This window comes from Hypanus sabinus, chromosome 5 (assembly GCF_030144855.1).
Source record: "Hypanus sabinus isolate sHypSab1 chromosome 5, sHypSab1.hap1, whole genome shotgun sequence".
Taxonomy (NCBI): domain Eukaryota; kingdom Metazoa; phylum Chordata; class Chondrichthyes; order Myliobatiformes; family Dasyatidae; genus Hypanus; species Hypanus sabinus.
Genome location: NC_082710.1, coordinates 43,870,511 through 43,891,299, shown reverse-complemented (window position 1 = coordinate 43,891,299; position 20,789 = coordinate 43,870,511). Strand labels below are relative to the sequence as shown.

Sequence of the window (20,789 nt, the reverse complement as noted above, 5' to 3'; positions counted from 1 at the left end):
CGTCTGCGGATGAAAGCTGGACAACAGATTTACTGAGGCTCCAAGGGCTTGACAAAAAGATCTCCAAACTTGAGAGATGAATTGGGGACCCCAGTCAGAAATAATGTCCGAGGGAATCCCGTGAAGGCCGAAGACGTGATGGACGAGAAGGTTGGCTGTTTCATGAGCTGTAGGGAATTTGGGAAGGGCTATGAAGTGCACAGCTTTGGAGAAGTGGTCCATCGCGGTGAGTACGGCAGTGTTTCCATGTGAAAATGGTAGTCCAGTCACAAAATCCAGCGCAATGTGAGACCAAGGGTGGCTAGGGACAGGTAGGGGATGAAGGAATTCAGCAGCTGGTCGGTGGGAAGTTTTACCATGGGCACAGACAGAACAGGCAGAGAGGAAGGAACGTGTGTCAGCGTCCATGGAGGGCCACCAGAAATGCCTCTTCAGAAGGGACAGGGTCCGATCGATCCCGGGATGACAGGTGAAACGAGACATGTGCCCCAACTGGAGAACCTGAGATGGAACGGAATCGGGCACAAAGAGGCAGTTGGAGGGTCTGTTACCTGGGTCAGGTTGAGTCCATTGAGCCTCTTTGACTATGACCTCGATCTCCCAGGTAAGGGCAGCTACCACACAGGATGGTGGAAGGATAGTCTCGGGGTTGGGAAGGCCCTCCTCAGAAATGTATTGATGGGAGAGAGCATTGGGCTTCCTGTTCTAGGACCCCGGACGATAGGTGTGTGTAAATCTGAACTGGCCAAAAAAATAATGCCCAATGTACTTGGTGGGAATTCAAGCGTTTGGCGGTTTGGATGTATGCGAGGTTCTTGTGATCGGTCCAGACGATAAAAGGATTTTCCGCTCCCTCCAGCCAGTGCCTCCACTCTTCCAAAGCAAGTTTGACTGCCAGTAACTCCTGGCTCCCTAAGTTGTAATTTCGTTCAGCGGGGGCAGCCAGCGAGAAAAGAAGACACATGGATGAAGTTTTTGGTCAGGGCCAGAACACTGGGAGAGGACCTCTCCCACCCCGGAGTTGGAGGCGTTGAAATCCACAATGAATTGACAAGAGGAACCAGGATTGGAGCAGAGGTGAAACGACTCTTCAGCTCCGAGAAGACAATGTCCACTTCGGGGTCCCAGTGAAAAGGGATCTTAGAAGAGGTGAGTTGAGTAAGGGGCGCTGCCACCCAGCTGTAATCCCTGATAAAATAACAGTAAAAGTTTGCGATCCCCAGGAATCACTGGAGTTGCTTGAATGTCGTGGATGTTGGCCATTCCGCCACCATCTGGATCTTTTCGGGATCTGCCCTCACTTGCCCGCTCTCGATGATATATCCTAAGAAACTGACAGAAGGAACATGGAACTCACACTTCTTGGGTTTATGAATAGATTGTTCTCCCAAACCCTCTGCAGAATCTGATGGACATGGTGGGTGTGTTCCTGAAGACTGCTGGAGAAGATTAAGATGTCATCCAAATAAACAAACACGAAGCAGTTAATAAAATCTCTAAGGACATTGTTTATCAGGGCTTGCAAAACGGCGGGGGCATTGGTGAGGCCGAATAGCATGACCAGGTATTTGAAGAGACCAAGAGGGATGTTGAATGCTGTTTTCCACTCATCTCCTTCCCTTATCTTGACCAGATGATAGGCACTTCGTAGGTCCAACTTGGAGAAGATGGTGGCTCCGTGAAGTGGTTCGAAAGCAGAGTTGAGAAGGGGTAGTGGATATTTGTTTTTTACAGTTATGCTATTTAGGCCTCAGTAATCAATGCAGGGGTGCAGTGAGCTGTCTTTCTTCCCCACAAAGAAGAAACCTGTGTGAACAGGGGAAGATGAGGGTCAGATAGTGCCCGCCGCGAGACAGTCATTTAAGTAAGCCTCCATTGCTTCCCTTTCTGGCCGGGGCAGGTTATATAGCCGACTGGTGGGTAGAGGGGCTCCGGGGAGAAGGTCAATATTACAATCGTAAGGGCGGTGTGGAGGCAGGGAAAGAGCCCATTGTTTGCTGAACGCCTCCCCAGATCGTGGTACTCGGCTGGAACCTTGGATAAGTTGGGGGTTTCAGCGGCCAATGAGGTCGCAGTGATTTTACCCAGGGGAAAAGGCCGATTGAAGACGTGGAGTGACAGAACGGACTCCAGCTGGCTATCTTCCCAGTGGACCAATCAATGTGGGGATTATGGCGGACCAACCAGGGATACCCAAGAACTATAGGAGTTTAAGGAGAGGAAATTAAGTTAAATTGTACCTGCTCCTGATGGTTCCTGGAGAGAATTAGAGACAGGTGGTGTGCAGTGTGTGACCCGGGCCAGAAGTCTGCTGTCTAGTGCCTGGGCTTCCAGAGGGGTACTCAACGGCTCCCGAGGAATTCCAGCCCAGGAAGCTATGTCTTCATCCAGAATGTTACCCTCGGTGCTGGAGTACACTACAGCTGACAGAGGCAGGGGTTGTTGGTTGTAACATAAAGTAGCCAGGATCTGCATCTGGGTTCGGGGGATGGAAGGGAATGTTGTCTGGCTCACCAGGGTACCCCTTTCTACTGGTGCCTCCCCTTTTGGCTGAAGGGGTCAGGTAGCTCGGAAGTAGCTGGACTGGCTGCTCTGAATCTTCGAAGTTGCTCTGTGGGAGAAAGACGTTTCCATCCCAGCTGCATTGGTTCCTCTCCCAGGGCGGTGAAAATGGCCGGGCTGGGAGCTATTCTAGGAGCAGGAGGAGAAGGGAGGCTTGTGTTGGTGGGAGACAGTGCCATACAGTGGCCAAAGGTGGAGGATGACCAGATTTTTCCCTATGGCGTTCTCGGAGACGATTGTCCAACCTGGTAGCTAGGAAGATTAAGGAACCCAGACTGTTGGTGACATCTCTTGCTGCCAACTCATTTTTCATCCTGTTGCTGTGACCACCCCGAAATACCTCTTGGAATGTCTCATCATTCCATCCTGAGTGGGCCGCTAATGTCCGGAACTCCACGGAATATTCAGCAACACTGCGTGAGCCCTGACGGAGAGAGAGTAGACGCTTAGTGGCATCTTTACCACGGATGGGGTGGTCAAAGATCTTTCTCATTTCTGTGATAAAGGTGGGGAAAGAAGAGCAGATCTCCTGTTATCCCAGACATCTGTAGCCCACACTAAGGCACTTCCCCACAACAACCCCATGATATAAGCAATCTTCAACTTATCTGTGCAGTACGTGGATGACTGCTGGTCAAATACCAAGGAGCATTGCAGAAGGAAGGCCTGGCACTTCCACAAATCCCCAGTGTAGTGTTCTGGTTTAGGTATGCGTGGCTGTCTTGGCGGGGGTGTTGCTGACATGTAGGGGGTTGCCACTACAGGCTGTCCCTGTCTGGGCTGGTTGGGCAGAGTTCTCAGAGTGGATGGGGTAAACTGAGTGGATACATGGTCCACCTGGTCACTGATCTTCATTACATTAGCAGACAGGGAATGGAGGTTTTCCATGACATCCCGGAGAAGTCAATTATGCAGATCCAGTAGGGAGCCCTGGCTGGCAAGGGCTTGTTGCAGGGTATTTGTGTCCTCTGGGTTCATTGAGGCCAGGTAGTTCTGTTGCAATGAGCGAAGGAAGCGAACCCAAGTGCAGGATACAGGCACGGAGTTTGAGTTTGGATGCTTACATGGGCATAAATGCCAAACAGCAAACAGGAGGGATCTTGACATGGAGCTCTGATATGGAGCCTTGACTCAGAGAGACGGAGTCTCAGGTAAATCTTGAAACTGGAGCTAAACTTAGAACAAACGATTCTAAGCAGTCGGGAAACGTTAGTTATCACACAGGAAAAAGACCAACGATCTGGCAACTAGGGTCTGTAATGCCGGGGTTCTTATTCTGCAGGTCCTGATGGAAACCAGGTGTGCCATCATCAAAGAAAATTCGAAGCAATTGGAAAATTAACGGTCGGAGACGGGGTACAATCAAAGGAAATTAGGAACAAGATAGGGAATTAACGATTGGAACCATGACATATTAAGTAGATAAAATGTCCTTTTTGTAAAAGGCCCATCCATAAATGTCAAATTGTGTTAAAATTTTCCTCTGCTACTAATGTCTTTCATTGAAAATCTTAATATTAACCACTAAGCTCCCTAATTGGCATTTTTGTTCAGATATGTGCCACCTCTGTTTTTTCTTTGCGTCACTTCCCTTAATAGATTTTGAATAACTTCCAGGATAAATGTTGAGACAGTATTGGTAAAGTGTTGAGAAAAGGTCCCTGTAAGGCCTCTTCAAATGTAGTTGGATGTCTTTAGCAGTGAATAATGATTCTGGAATGATTCCAGAGGAGTGGAATATTGCAAATGTGACTCCACTCTTTAGCAGAGGAAAGGAAATTGTAGGCCAGTTAGCCTGACTTCAGTGGTTGAGAAGATGTTGGAGTCCATTATTAAGGATGAGATTTTGTGGTACTTGGAGGCATATAAATAGGCCAGAGTCAACTTAGTCTCCTTAAGGGGGAATCTTGGCGATGCCAGAAATGGCCGGGAGAGAAACTAGTTAGGAACTATGAAGAATTTGAACGTATCAACAATCATCTTGAATATAACAATGGAAATGAAGATTTTGAGGATACAGTCATTGAAAGCATTGTATCAAAACACCAAGGTGGGAAATATGAAGACAAAGAGAATGATTAAGTTGACACAACTGAATTTGAGCACACAAAATACTGAAGAACTAGGACAGGCAGCATCTATGAAAAAGAGTAAACAGTCAACGTTTCAAGCCAAACTCTTCGTCAAGACTGGAAAAAAAGAACAAGGTGGTAGATAATAGGTAAAACCAGGAGGGGGGAGGGGTAAAGTGAAGAGTTGGGGAGCTGATAGGTGAAAGGAATAAAGAGCTGGAGAAGGGGAATCTGGTAGGCGAGGTTAGAAGACCATGGAAGAAATGAAAGGGGGAAGATCACCAGAGAGGAGGTGATGGGCAGGTAAAGACATGAGGTGAAAGGGAAATGGAAATGGTGAAAGTGAGGGACAATTACCAGAAGTTTGAGAAATTGATGTTCATGCCATCAGGTTGAAGGCTACGCAGGCAGAATATAGGGTGCTGTTCCTCCAGTCTGAGTGTGGAATCATCACAGCAATAGAGGACACCATGGACTGACATGTTGGAATGGGAAGTAGAATTGAAATGGCTGTTACTGGGAGATCCTGCTTTTTCTGGTGGACGGAGCATAAGTGCTTGGCAAAGTGGTCTCTCAATTTATGATGGGTCTCACCGATTTACAGGAGGCCATACTGGAAGCACTGGATACAGTAGATGGCGCCAACAGACACATAAGTGAAGTGTCGCCTCACCTGGAAGGACTGTGTGGGGCCCTTAATGGTAGTGAGGAAGGAGGTGTAGGGGCATGTATGGCACTTGTTCTGCTTGCAAGGATAAGAACCAGGAGGGAGATCAGAGAGAAGGGATGAATGGACAAGGGAGTTGCATGAAGAGCAATTCCTGAGGAAAGCAGGAAGTTGGGTGGGGGGTGGTGAAGATGTGCTTGGTGGTAGGATCTCATTGGAGATGGCAGAAGTTCCAGAGAATTCTGTGCTGGATGCAGGGCTGCTGGAGTGGTAGGTGAGGACAAGAGGAACCCTATCTATGGTGGTGAGGTGGGAAATTGGGGTGAGGGCAGACCTGCATGAAATGGAAGAGATGGAGGTGAGAGAAGCATTGATTGTGAAAGAAGGAAAGCCCCTTTCTTTGAAGAAGGACATCACATTAGTTCTGGAATGAAAAGTCTCATCCCGAGAGCAGATGTGGTAAAGATGGAGGAGCTGAGAGAAGAGGTTGGCAATTTTACAAGTGACAGGGCGAGTAGAGGTATAGCTCAGGTAGCTGTGAGAATCAGTGTGTTTGTAAAAGTTACCAGTAGATAAATTGTTTCCAAAGATAGAGACAGAGAGAAAGGGGAGGGAGGTGTCGGAAATGGACCAGGTAAATTTGAGGGCAGGGTGGAAGTTGGAGGCAATGTTGATGAAGTTGACAAGCTCAGCATGGGTGCAGGAAGCAGCCCAATGCAGTTGTTGATGTAGCATAGGAAAAGTTGGGGAGTGATACCAGTGTAGGCTTCAAAATAGGCTGTTCCACATAGCCAACAAAAAGGCAGGCATAGCTGGGACCCATACGAGTGCCCATGGCTGCACTTTGGTTTGGAGGAAGTGGGAGCAGCCAAAGGAGAAATTATTGAGGGTGAGGCAATGAAGGTATTCCATTATCTCCCGGAGGTGTGTGTGCTGATTTTGTTCATTTGCAGTCAATCAAAGAAGTATGGCATTGTACACTGGATGAAATCCTCCGTCGATAACTATTAGGAACTAATACACAGTTCTATAATACTGTGGTAGTATTCTATAGTATTGTGGTAGTACTGGTAGTGGTTCTAATTTGTTCTGTACTTCATTTAAATGCATCATTTGCTACTCAGTTAAATGGTAGTTTGCCTTTTTTATACCTTTTTAACTATTTCCATGAAACTTCAGATTTTTGGGGCAATCGCTTAATTGGGTCAAATGTACTGGGCCTGATGTGACCCAACTATCCAGAATCCACTGTATATATGCAGTAAAATAAAGACGAGAATGAAATATCGAACAGCTGGGAAATGATGCGGTAGAGGTAGCAATGGGGGCATTAAAATAGTGGAAGAAATGAATAAATATCTTGTGTCAGTCTTCACTGATCAGCAGTATGCCAGAAATTCGAGTGTCAGGGTCAGAAGTGAGTATAGTTGCCTTTACAAAGGAGAATATGCTTGGGAAGCTGAAAGGTCTTAAGGCAGATGAGTCATCCTGATCACATGGTGTACAGCTCAGGGTTCTGAAAGAAGTGCCTGAAGAGATTGTGGAGGCATTGGAGTCATCTTTCAAAAATCACTAGATTCTGGAAATGTTCCAGAAGACTGGAAAATTGCAAATGTTGCTCCACTGTTTAAGAAGGGAGGAAGCAAAAGAAAGGAAATCATAGGCTAGTTAGCCTGAATTCAGCAGTTGGCAATATGTTGGAGTCCATTATTAAGGATGAGGGTTTGGGATACTTGGAGGCACATAATAAAGTAGTCCAAATTCAGCATATTTTCTTTACGAAGAAATCTTACCTGAAAAATCTGCTGGAATTCTTTGAGGAAATGACAGCAGGATTGACAGAGGAGAGTTGATGGATGTTGTTTACTGGATTTTCAGAAGGACTTTGGCAAGGTGTTGTTTGTGAGGCTGCTAAACAAGATAAATGCCTGCAGTATTACAGGAAAGATACTAGCATGGGCAGAAAATCAATGGACCAGCAGGAGGGAAAAAGAGGAAATACAGGGACCATTTTTAGTTGACTACTGGTGACCAGTGGCATTGTGCAGGAATCAGCGTGGGGTCCACTACTTTTTAGGTTATATGTTAATGGTCTGGATTACAGAATTGATGGGAATCTGACCATGTTTGCATATGATACAAAGATAGGTGGAGGGGTGGGCAGTATTGAAGAAGCAGAAAGTCTGCAAAAGGACTTGACAGATGAGGAGAATGGATAACAAAATGGCAGATAGATTATAGTGTAGGGAAATGTGTGGTAATACACTTTTGTAGAGGTAATAAAGGCATAGACTATCTTTGCAACAGGTAGTATATTTGGAAATTGGAGGTATAAAGTCATTTGCAGTCCTACCAAAGAATTTCCTAAAGGTTAACTTGCAGGTTAAATCAGTAGTAAGAAAGGCTAATGCAAATTTAGCATTCATTTTAAGAAGATTAGAAATAAAAGCAAAGATGTAATGCTGAAACTTTAAAAAGCATTGGTCCAACCATACTTGAAGTATTGTGAGCAGTTTTGGACCACGAGGAATCAGATTTACAGAGAGAAGGCAAGAGAATGGGGTTGAGAGGAAAGATAAATCATCCATGATTGAATGGTGGAATGGGCTTGATGGGCCAAATGGCCTAATTCTGCTCCTATGTCTTATGGTCATTTGCTGAAAATATTAGTTCTTTTTGAATCGCATACTTCTTTATTAGTTAGCTTCAATTTATTTAATTTTCTCTATATAATAAAAATTGAATATCAATTTGAGAACAATTGTTTGCTGTTCCCCAAGTATTAGAAGTGCATTAAGACAGTATTAGCATTGTTACCTCTTTAAGATCAAGAACAAGGTTGTTTAATGTCATTTCCAGTACACATGTGTAAAGGAGAAAAATAATTGCTAGTCTGGATCCAATGCAGCACAAAAAACACAATAAGGTAAAGAACACCATAATAAAAAACATAAGTACTATATATACGCATAGATGATTGTATGTCCATAATGTGATGTGAGGCACAGGAATGTCTGCATATGAGGTGATTCTGAGAGGAATTATATAGTAGTGGTGGTGACACATACACACAAAATGCTGGAGGAACTCAGCAGGCCAGGCAGCAAATACGGAAAAGTGTACAGTCAACGTTTCAGGTTGAGACCCTTCATCTGGGCTGGAGAAAAAAGTTGAGCAGTAGAATTAAAAAGTGGGGAAGGGGGAGGGGAGGGAGAAATGCAAGGAGAGGGGTGAAGTAAAGAGCTGGGATGTTGATTGATGAAAGAGATACAAGGCTGGAGAAGGGAGAATCTAATAGGTGAGGACAGAAAGCTATGGAAAAGGGGTAGAAACACCAGAAGGAGGCAACAGGCAGGCAGTGAGATAGGTGAGAGAGAGAAACGGGAATGGGGAATGGTGGGGGGGGGGGGGGGGCGTTACTGGAAGTTCGAAAAATTGATGTTCATGCCATCAGGTTGGAGGCTACCCAGATGGAATATAAGTTGTTGTTCCTCCAACCTGAGTGTGGCCTCAACACAATAATAAAGGAGGCCATGGATTGACATAATGGAATTGAGTCTGGTGTCCTGGCATGGATGCTACGTAGCCTCCTCCCTAATGGGAGTGGGACCAACAGTCCACAAGCAGGGTGGGTAGGATCCTTCCTGATGTTATTGGCCTTTTTCTGGCACCTTTCTGTATACATGTCCTTGATTTGATGGTGACTGTGATGGATTAGGAGCCTTCCTGATCATCACAGTGCAGTTTCCATGCCATGCAGTGATGCAGCATGTTAGGATGCTCTCTACTATGCAATTGTAGAAGGATGTGAGATTAGATGTGTATAGTCCACCTCTCTTCAGTCTCATCAGAAAGTAGCAGCATTGGTGACCTTTCCTGATTGTGTAAGATGTGTTCTGGGACCATGAGAGGTTGGGTGAGATGGGTATTTCATGAAATTTGAAACTACTCACCATTTCCACTGCTGTATCACCAAATGTCCATTAGCCATTCCTCATCGGGGAATCACAGGTGGAGAGGGTCGGCAACTTTAGATTCCTTGGTAGTATCATTCCAAAGAACCTGTCCTGGGCCCAGCACATAAGTGCAATTATGAAGAAAACAGGGCAGTGCCACTACTTCCCTAGATGTTTGCAAAGGTTCAGCATGACATCTAAAGCTTTGTCAAACTTCTGTAGATGTGCAGTGGAGAACATATTGACTGGTTGCATCACAGCCTGGTATAGAAACACCGATGCTCTTGAACGGAGAATCTTACAAGAACTTGTGGATACAACCCAGTTCATCATGAGTAAAGCCTTCCCTACTATTGAGCGCATCTCCACAGAATGTTGTTGCAGGAAAGCACATCCATCATCAAGGACCCCCACCACCCAGTTCATGCTCTCTTTTCACTGCTACCATCAGGAAGAAGGTACAGGAGCCTCAGGACTCACATCGCGAGGTCCAGGAACAGTTATTACCCCTCAACCATCAGCTCTTGAACCAGAGGGTTTAACTTCACTTGCCCCATCACTGAACTGTTCCTATAACCACTTTCAAAGACTTTTCATCTCATGTTCTCAATATTTATTGCTTGCTTATTCATTTATTATGCTAATTTTTTTCTTTTTGTATTAGCACAGTTTGTTGTCCTTTGCACACTGGTTGGCTGTCCTGTTGGTGCAGTCTTTCATTGATTCTATAATGGTTATTGGATTTATTGAGTAAAGAGATGTGTGAGAGGTGCAAGTTCTCCTGAAGTTGATGACCATCGCCTTTGTCTTGTTGACATTGAGAATGAGGTTATTTGCTTTGCACCAGGCCCTCGAGCTCTTCACCTCCTCTCTGTAGGCTCTCACATTGTTGCTGGTGATGATCCCCACCACTGTCATGAATTTGGCATACTTGACAATGTGATTACTTGGAGAGTAATATGTGAACAAATTGTACAGCAATGGGCTCAGCATGCTGCTCTGAAGGACACCCGATCTGATGGGGAGCAAGGAGAAGCTGTGCATCCTGACTATCTGACGTCCAACGCCCAATTGACAGTGGTGTACTTAGACCGAGGGGTAGGAGTTTGTTCAGCATGATCTGTGGGACAATAGTGTTGAAAACCGAACTGAAATCCAGAAACTGCATTCTGACATAAGTGTGCTTGCTTTCTAGGTGTGTCAGGGCTGGGTGCATGACAGATGCTATGGCATCTGTTGTAGAGCAGTTCTGCCAGTAAGCAGATTGATGAGTATTCAATGTGGCAAGAATGGAGTTTCTGATATGTGCCATTATTAACTGTTCAAAGCATTTCATGATGATTGGCATTAGTGCCACCAGGTGGCAGTCATTTAACTCTGAAGGGGTAGAGCTCCTCAGTACAGGAGGATGGTGGCTGATTTGAAGCACGTGAATTCAGTCACCTGGAGGAGTGAAGTGTCGAAGATGTCCGTGAAGATATTAGGGAGCTGGTGTGCACACTCCCCGAGTACTCGTCCTGGGATGCTGTCTGGCCTAGCCGCCTTGCTTTCATGATCTTTAAGAGTTCACCATTTTTCAGATTGTGTATTTTCATGCTTATATCAATAGAATTATAGCCAAATTATCAAGTTAAAAATAGATGTCAGTATAACTCTAAGCTCTAGATTATGCTTAGCCAGCACGTACTAGGAACAGCATGGTTTAATAAGAATACTAGTCTCCATTTGCACAGCTGTTTGCCATTTACACAGAAGAATTATTTATCGTGGAAAGTAATTTACAATTAGTTAAATTGATCAGATAAATGTATACGATACACTGACTTTGCCAAGTGCATATTGATTTAGATTTGAAATGTACCAGTATAAACTGTACTCAACGCTATTTTAAAACTGATACCAACCACATGAACTGTCTGTAACCTATCTTTTACATTGGGTCTAAAAGGCAGAGATTGAGAAAATTCCTTGTCTGTTCATGCAAGCACTTGAATTTAAAGGACAAGCAGCTGTATTATTTACAATCACATATTATTATTTCTGCATTTCTATGAATTACAACCCATTAGCTCTAGAAATAAACAGGTTTATTGTCTTGCATGAATACACTGTTAAAATCTGGATGACAGGCATTAGTGTGTGTTAATTGTATGATTTTTGTCTCTTTAAATCATAAGGGCCATTCTACTGGAGACCGACGGATATCCAAAAATTATAACCATTATACAAGCATTTACTCGATGCTTTATTCAGGTTCTGCCGCAGGTGCAGACTCAGGTTAGTTGTTGTTCAGTGACTAAATGAAAAGGCCTATTTACCATTGAAAACATTTCATTGAGTTATTGACAGGCCTCGTAAATTTAAAATCATGGTCTCTGTTACAGGAGTCATTATTTATATGTAAGCCAACATATTGAGTTACAACAGGTTATTTAACTAAAGGGGCATTGTAGTCAAGTCTAAGTATCACATGGTTCCAGTGAAGGCCGCTGGAATGAAAAAAGCTATACTTCTTTCAGTTATTTCTTTTTGACTTCAAATATGCCAACAGTTACATTTTTATTGTGGCTTAAAATCAGCTAGGAGTTGATGCAAATTGAGTCTGGCGTCTTTCTGGTCCAGTATGATTTAATGTAAGGCCATTAACTTTGATATTTTAATTAAGAAAATGGTGACTTCTAAGAAAATTATTTTTATTGCCCATCCATTTTAGTTATAAATAGTAGTTGTGAGCTGCTGCCCTAATTTACTGTATTCTGACAGTAAAGTTAAGTACTTTTGTGCAACTGCTAGGTCACTTTTTAGAAATGTTTATAATCAACTGCATTGCTTGGTACTTGGGTATGATATTGATTCACTTTCCTCTCTGATGAACATTAACAAATAGTTGGATTTTGACATTATTCCAGCAACATTATTTTTCATTGATTCCATTTATTGATCAAGTTAGCTATTATATTCTCAATTCTGGCTGATGGTCTTTTAGGTCTGATTTTTTATTGTTATCAGTTAATAAGATTTTTAAAAAATATATACCGAAGTGTTCATGTGTTAAATCTAAAAATGATTTTTGCGGTGTAAAGTTCCTGCAGTTTGCATCTCTTTGAACGTAAATTGTAGAGTTTCAGAAAAAAACCTTAACAATCGGGTTACTTGTATACTAGGCCATTTGTTTTGTTATTTACTGATCAAAATTTTAAATATCTAATGAGAAATGATTATTGTGCATTTATCATCTTTAAGTCATTTAGACTCACTCAGTAAACATGCAATTCTTTTCAATGTGTTTTTCTCATTTTCTTCCCACATCTGCATCCTTAAGATGCCACTGAAACTCTACTTTCCAAATAATCAGCAATCCCTTGTGGTAGCACTACTGACAGATCCATCAGGTAACTTTTATTTGCAACTTAAAAACAAATAGCTCTTTTTGTTTTGAAATCATACAAATATTATTTGATTTTATATACTCTGTTTTGATAAACTAAAAATATTTTATCAATTCTAGCATCCTTTTGGAAAGGATAAATTCAATAGACAATTAATCAGTGGGTAATTATTGTTATGACCCAGAAAACTTCCTTTTTCGAGATCACATATGTTACAGAATCCTTTTTCTATAATTTCTGATTAAAATTTTATTACAGTAGACATATGTTAATCTTGTTTTACCTGTTTTACCTTGTTTTATATGGTGGGTGAAGTGTAAAATACAACAAGAAACAATTGACTTGAAAATTGAACCTGATGGGGAAGGTATTTTTTTATCTTCAGCTCCTGATAGTAGTTTACAAAAGGCAGGTGCCAGCCCATTATAGAACTCACTCAATTTTCATTCCATTGCTTTCAATTTACTTGCAAGGTCACCATAGATATAATAAAGACAAAATATGTATTACGTTCATTCCTCTTCCAATAACTTGCCCTCCTTTGAATTTATTTATTCTAGTTTTTTTTTGGTTAAGCTACACATTATAATCAGAGTTGGAACATTTCTCCCATTAGATGTAAAAGTTATTGTATTCAATGCATGACAAGTCATGTGATCTTTATGAGGTGTCCTCATCAGATCTGGGAAAGAGAAAACAAGCCTGTTTGATCTACAGAAAGAGTAGGTGAGGAGATATATAAGAAGGAATATGGCATGTCTGACAAGGTGAGGCCAGGCTTGCCCAAATGATTCCAATGTAGACAGAATTCTATGCTATTATTCTAACAGAAAGAGAGAGAAAGAGAAAGGGGAAAAAAAAGAGAGATGTTGAGGCTTTGAAATGCAGCGCAGGGCTGTGGCTGAAATAAAAAGGGAAATATTGGAATTGCCTGGCGTATCAGATAGTGTCTAAGGAGAGAGAAAAACTGAGTTAATATGACCAATGAATAGCTTTATGATACTTCTAACCTGTTCTCAGGGAATTAAAAAAAAAATAAATTGCCTGAAATTGTTGAATTCAGTACAGATTTCAGAAGGGTGCAATGAATACAAATGAAGATGAGGGACTATCAGTCAAGCTTACATTGGGCTATGTTGGACAATGCAGGGAAATTGATGTTCAAAAAGGGAACCAATATCTTCCTTTCTCATAACATGTTCCAATGCATCTGTAGGAGATATATCATTTGCTCTTATATCCTATTCTTTCCTGCCATCAGGGATGCAAATAGGTGAAGCAGTGATTCATTTGAACTTCTTTCAGTCATTACACACAAAACCTCTCTGCTCAAGGTGGCACCTGCGTATAATGTTCCTTCGGTTGACATCTTCTGGATAGATCACAAAACTTTATATTTCACTTCTTTTATGTCTTTTACATTTGATTTTCATCTTGGATGTGATTCTGGAACTGTTGGAGGCCATGATTTGCTCTTTGGAGATTGTTTGGCTGTTCTAGCACTTTGCAGTCTCCCAGAGGATACCAGGAGGCCGAGGCAGTGTGCAGGAACCTTACAGTGTGCAGGCTGCAAGCCGATGCTCGACACCATTTTGCCGATTAAATCTTCCTTTGTTCAACGAAGGAAATTGAAATATCAAGGTGAATGCAGAAGCTTGGAGATCGTTCGGGTGCTTCAGCACCCTGCAGTCTCTGAGAGGATTCTGGGAGTCAAAGATGGCATGCAGGAACCTTGTGGTAAGAAGCCTGCAGGACGGGGTGCCTGCCATTGTCTGACTCCATTTCGCCAATTAAAGTGATGAGGGAGATTGAAGCATCAAGGTGAGAGCCAAGGGTGATCGTTCTGCTACAAAGAGGGAAAGGTCTGCCACTGGGCACGGAAAGTGCTCCCCAGATTTTCTGCGTTTTGGATGTGGACTTGGGCTATAGACTTTTTTCTCAGTCTTATAGCTTTTCAGATCATGGGTTTTTCATCCAATCTTTCTTGTTTTATTGTGCGAAGAAGTGGATTTGGGGATTGATGTGGCTATTCCATTTTGTTCGGCTCTTTTGTATGAGAGCAAGGATTTGGGGTTTAATGTACCTGTCCATTTTGTTCATTTTTATGTGCAGGAGGAGAGATTTGGGGGGTTGATGTTCCAGTTCTGTTTCATTTGTTTTTGTTTGTATGGGAGAATGGATTTGGGGGTTGATGTGCCAGTTCCATTTTGTTTTTCATTTAGTGTGCGGGGAGGGGGCATTTTGGAGGTTGATGATCACGCTGCCGTTCTTTCTTGGTTTTATGGCTACGCAGAGAAGAAGAATTTCAAGTTGTATACTTTGATAATAAAATGGACCTTTGAAATGCTGGAGGAACTCAGCAGGTCAGGCAGCACCCATGGAAAAGAGTAAACAGTTGATGTTTCAGGCTGAGACCCTTCATCAGGACTGGAGAAAAGAGATTAAAAATTAGAGTAAGAAGGTGGAGGAGGAGAGGAAGAAGTACAAGGTAGTAGGTAATAGGTGAAATCGAGAGAGGAGAAGGGTGAAGTTGAATGGTGAAAGAGATAGAGGGCTACAGAAGGCAGAATCTGATAGGAGAGGACAGAAGGCAATGGAAGAAAGAGAAGGGGGAGGAGCACCAGAGGGAGGTGATGGACAGGTAAGGAGATAATGGGAATGTGGATAGTGAAGGAGAAGAAGTGGGGGTGACAATTACGGAAGTTCGAGAAATCAATGTTTCAAAGATTCTTCAAGAATCAGGCAATGCTGAAGTAGCTGCTTTGTCAAAGCAATACACACAAAATGCTGGAGGAACTCAGCAGGTCAGGCAGCATCTATGGTAAAGTGTACAGTTGATGTTTCAGGCCAAGACCCTTCATCAGGACGGGAGAAAAAAGATGAGGAGTCAGAGTAAGAAGCTGGGGGGAGGGAAAGAAGAAACACAAGGTGATAGTTGAAAACAGGAGGGGAAGTAAAGAGCTGGGAAATTGATTGGTGAAAGAGATAAAGGGCTGGAGAAGGAGGAATCTAATAGGAAAGGACAGAAGGCCATGGAAGAAAGAAAAGGGAGGAGGAGCACACTAGCCATCATCATTCAGGGCACTTGGTATAGCAGTTGTGACATTATTTTGTAGACGCACTTGGAGTACTTGTACAGTTTCAGGTATATTTCAATCAAGGAAAGACTTGGCTTAAATGGAAAGAGTGCAAAAAAGGTTTACAAGGATTTTGCAAGGACTAGAGGGCCTGAGTTATACAAGGCTAGCTCTTCATTCCTTAGGGTGTAAGAGAATGGGGGGACGGGACACCTTATAGAAATGTTTAAAATTACGTGAAGCAAAGGTAAGATGGACAATGAGTCTTCTCACAGTAAGAGAGTCCAAAATTATGTGAGAGGGGAAGGAATTAAAAGGGATCTGAGAGAGAACATTTTCACACAAAGGGTAGTGAGTATATGAAATGAGCTGCCTGAGGAAGTGGTTAAGGCATGTATAATAGTATAATTTAAGAAGTACCTGTGTATGTACATGGAGGGATAGGGCTTAGAGGGATATGGGCTGAATGCATGAAGCTGGAACTAGGTGGGAGGACAATATGCTCAGCATAGACTTGTTGGGCTGAAGGGCCTGTATCCATATTATATTGCTTTATGACAATTGCCTCCCTGACAAAGTCTTTGCCCCAGAACATCATCACTCTTTCTGTCCCCACAGATGCTGTCAGATCTGATTGTTTCCTGTATTTTGTCTCTGTTACAGCACCTGTGTTTTTTATTTTCATAAGCAGTGCTCCACCATGTTATTTATATTGTACTATGCTTTACTACATTTTTGTATAGCTTGTCATGAAGATGTGTCCACCTGATTGATGGAACATCATACGTTGTTCTATGCCTACCAAACAGAAATGCTATAAAGAGCTGAGCCCAGATTACACCAGTTGATAGCTGTTCTCCAGATACCATCAGGAAAAACAATGGGTGATGTTTGTAAATTGTTAATGTGCCCTGAACTGATGTGTGCTTTCTCGCACTCTATTCCAAAATGCATGTAGGAGCTCAACAGCTTTTGGCTATTTTTCTGCACCATCCTTTACTTTGAAGCAATCCTGCAATTAAATTTTCCCCAAGTTGGCAATTTATTTTCTTTTATTCATATAACAAATTCCCTATTGAAATTCACCATGAGAGATCTAAAAGAAAGTCTGTGGTGACTTAATCACTTACATTAAACTTGTTCAATATCAAGCAAAAAGGCTGTGCTGAGACAAAAGTAAAACAATTTTTATACAATGAAATAGATCGGACAACGATATATAAATTAATTATTCTGGTACAATATATCACCAAACAATATACGAATTACCCCATTTTAATCAAGTGAAGTCCTTTTCATTATTTTTGTTATATCAGCTTCATTTTTCAAATTTGTTTCCTGTTGATCTGAGGCACTTTGGGAAATTAACCTCTTAATAAAATCCTAATGTCACAGATTATCAGAGAGTGTAAACATTCAAATAAACGGAAGCTCAAAAATAAGGTCAATGTAAAAGTGATAAAAGGGGGAAATAATGATTTCTAACCTAATCGAACAAGATGCTACAATTGTCTCCTCAAACCTGCCTTTGGGGCTCTCCATACACATTAGTTTATCCTTTTCTTGACACCAAAATTGACTTCTGAGATCATTCTTGTGAACATTTTCTGCTCTTCTCCAAAGCTTCGGGGTTTCATCACTGATTTTCCTCTTCTCTCAATTGCCTAAGGACCTAACAGGAGTATTCTGAAGAACCACTGAAGGCTGCTCTCTAACTCAATTAGATCATGGCTGATCAATAGCTTCTGCTTCAGCCTCATCCCTCCTTCGGTTCAAAGGATTGTGCAACAAACCAATTATTTTCCATGTTACAAGTTTTTCTGCCACTTTCCCCACTCCAAGAGCTTCTGCAGTTTCTTTGAGCCTCATTTCCATTGTGTAGCTGACACTCAGCAATTTTCCACCCTTGCATCCGTCATGTGGCAACTTTGCTCTCAGCTACCTAGAGTCTACCCACAAACTCCATTCCAAAGTTGTACCAGTCACTTGCTGCTTTTAAAAGAACCAAAGCATAAGAAATTGCCAGCTGCCATTGCTAATGATCCTGGAAACAAACAAAGAAAGGAGAGAAAAGAACCTTAGAATTATAACTTAGACTATTAGAAGTGAAATCAGTGAGTTCTTTTTCACCCAACTGCTGGTGAAAATCTAGAAAATCATCTTACCTAAGATAATTGTACTGAATCAAATGAATCTTTCAAGGCACTAAAACATTACATTTTTGTATTAATTAATCATTTCTACACCCAAACACCTATTTATGTAGAATATGTATGTAGTATGAAACCTGGAAGGTATTTGAATTATTTTATGGGTTTTGCTATTGGTATTAGTTCATTATTGCCAATTGATATTAACATTGGTTTATTATTGTCACGTGCATCATGACACAGTGCAAAGCTTGTCTTGCATATTATTCATAAGACCAAGTCATTACACAGTGCATTGTGGTAGGACAAGGTAAGACAATAACAATGCAGAATACAGTGTAAAAGCTACAGTGAAAGTATAATGCAGGTAAACAATAAAGTGCAAGATCATCATGAGGTGGATTTTGAGATCAAAAGTCCATCTTATTGAACAAGAGGTTCATTCAAGAGTCTGACTACAGTGAGACAGAAGCCTGGTAGTATGTACTTACAGGCTTTAGTATCTTCTGCCCAATGGTCAAAGAGAGAATGTCCAGGGTGGATGGGCTCTTTAATATGCCAGCTGCTTTACTGAGGCAGAGAGAAATATAGACAGATTCCATGGAGGGAGGCTGGTTTCTGTGTTGGGCTGAGTTCTGTCTACAAATCTCTGAGTTTCTTGTGATCACATATAGAGCAGTGGCCATACTAAGCTGTTGTGCATCCAGATAGAATGCTTTCTATGGAGCAAAAATAAAAATTGGTAAGGGTTGATGGGGTCATGCAAATTTCTTTAGACCCCTCAGGAAGTAATAGTTCCTAAGTTGGTAGCTTTCTGGACTATGACTTCAACATGGTTGGACCGGAATAGGTTAATGTTCAGGCCTAGGAACTTAAATTCTCAACTTCAACACTGTTGATGCAGACAGGATTGATGAAATTCCTTTTACACAAGAGTACCAAGGAAAATGCAATAAATCAGTCATGATAAAATGACAACAGGGCCTAGTGGTCCACCCCCATTTCTATGTATGGATAAAACTTCCCACAGAGACTCAAGTTATGTTTATGTGTTCATTTATTAGTACACCTTGCTGATGATACATAGATAATCAAATTGATAAAATAACAACAGTAAAGCAAAGAAAACAGAAACAAAAGATGTGGACAAAAGACAAACAGAATTACTCACTTGTAGCTTTTATGCTTTTGGCAGTCTGTTGTGGATTGTGCTAAAATCAATTCAAATGTCTTCCAGGTTTATGCTTCCATACTCCATGTATGCATCTTCCACTTGAACAGATTTTGAACATAGAAATGATGGATGAATATAAAAAAGGCTGAGATGCAATGCATAATTTTAAACTGAACTGCTACAACTTATTTTAGTGTCTGGCAAAGTTCAATCATATAGGGTAGGATAATCAATGTAATTACTCACAAATCATTTTATATTGTGCTCGTTTATTAGTAGTGTGCCTGTCAGAAATACAAGAGAAATCAAAAGGAAATGACTAGATATGCAAGATAACACCCAACTGTCTCTTAAGGGTATCTGAACATACTGGAACAATACAGAATTCCTTGCATACATATAAAAGTTATCATTGAGGATGGCAAGCTAAATATGGTTATCACTGTAATCATGTTGTTTATTCGGTTGAACAAATCATCAAAAACCAATTCGGAAAATGTACTAAGATCCAATCATTTTCGATCAGTTAAATGATTAAGCAGCAAGATTTAAACATTATTGAAAGTCAGAAAATGTATCTAACATTTCTCTGAAGAAAACTATTGCTATAAAGGTGGAGGAGTTTAAGGTGGGGGGTTATATGGGAGGCAGGGTTTGAAGGTCGGCACAACATTGTGGGCCGAAGGGCCTGTAATGTGCTGTACTGTTCTATAAAGACTAGTTTGAAATATTTCCTATGGACAGCTCTAGCATATTGATGAACCATTACATTTTGGGATCAAACAATAAAATGTGTTAAGGCTTCCACCATTTATAGCTGTTACATTTACATGAACAAAGTTTACTTAGGTTATGCAAAGATACCTCACGAGTGATGAAATTAGCACTGCAAATTTATAGTTCTTTTCATTAAAATTATTTGCTGGTTATAGCAAGTATTTTTTTGGTATTTCTTAAGGAAAACTGTTCACTCTATAGTTCATACATTAAAGCACACTGAATATAAAAACTAAAATATACAAAGTATATCTCATTAAGCTGCACCTAATATAGGAAAATACAAGGATAGGATAGCATCTATTATATCAGCTCTCTCCTGTTCAGGACACCACTGACAAATGACTGAATGGGAAAGGGATACAGAATTAATGTACAGACAATTGGAATCTCAAGCTCATCCACGTAGACCAAATGGCAATGCTCTACAAAGCAGTCACCCAATGTGAACACCAAAGAGCAATGACTTAGGGAAACACAAACAAGAGCAAATCTGCAGATGCTGGAAATCAAAGTAATACACACAAAATGCTGGAGGAACTCAGAAGGCAAGGCGGCATTCAAGGTGATATCATTCAAAGCCATCCACACCTTTCAGTGATGCAAGTTTAGTCTGGAATTGCCACTTCGCATGTGAGATGGCTTTCTGGTGGTCATATCCTGGACCTCCAGATATGACCACCACTGATCAGGTCCTCAGCAGATTGCGGATCTCGGGGCTTCTGGTTGAGGAAAGTTCTAAATGATTTTGTGGGAACCCACTAAGCTATGACTGACTTTATAAAGTACGTGACAACAGTGACATGTTTGTTCAGGTCCTCTGATGAGTCCTTGAAAATGACCCAGTCCACTGACTCGAACTTCTCCTGTAGCTGCTCCTCTGCCTCCTGCAACTACCACCTCGTTGTTTTTACTTCTGGAGCCTTGCTATTTAGTATCTGCCTGTATGCAGGTAGGAGGAGGAC

General features: G+C 41.6%; 1 protein-coding gene across 1 annotated transcript in view; it reads left to right on the top strand.

Moving 5' to 3' along the window:
• fancc (FA complementation group C) overlaps positions 1-20,789 on the top strand; it is a 181,558-nt gene that overhangs the window by 130,623 nt on the left and 30,146 nt on the right. The window contains exons 10-11 of the mRNA XM_059969866.1: positions 11,435-11,534; positions 12,580-12,649. Of these exons, the coding sequence (XP_059825849.1) occupies positions 11,435-11,534; positions 12,580-12,649 (170 nt within the window). The remainder of the gene's footprint in view (positions 1-11,434; positions 11,535-12,579; positions 12,650-20,789) is intronic.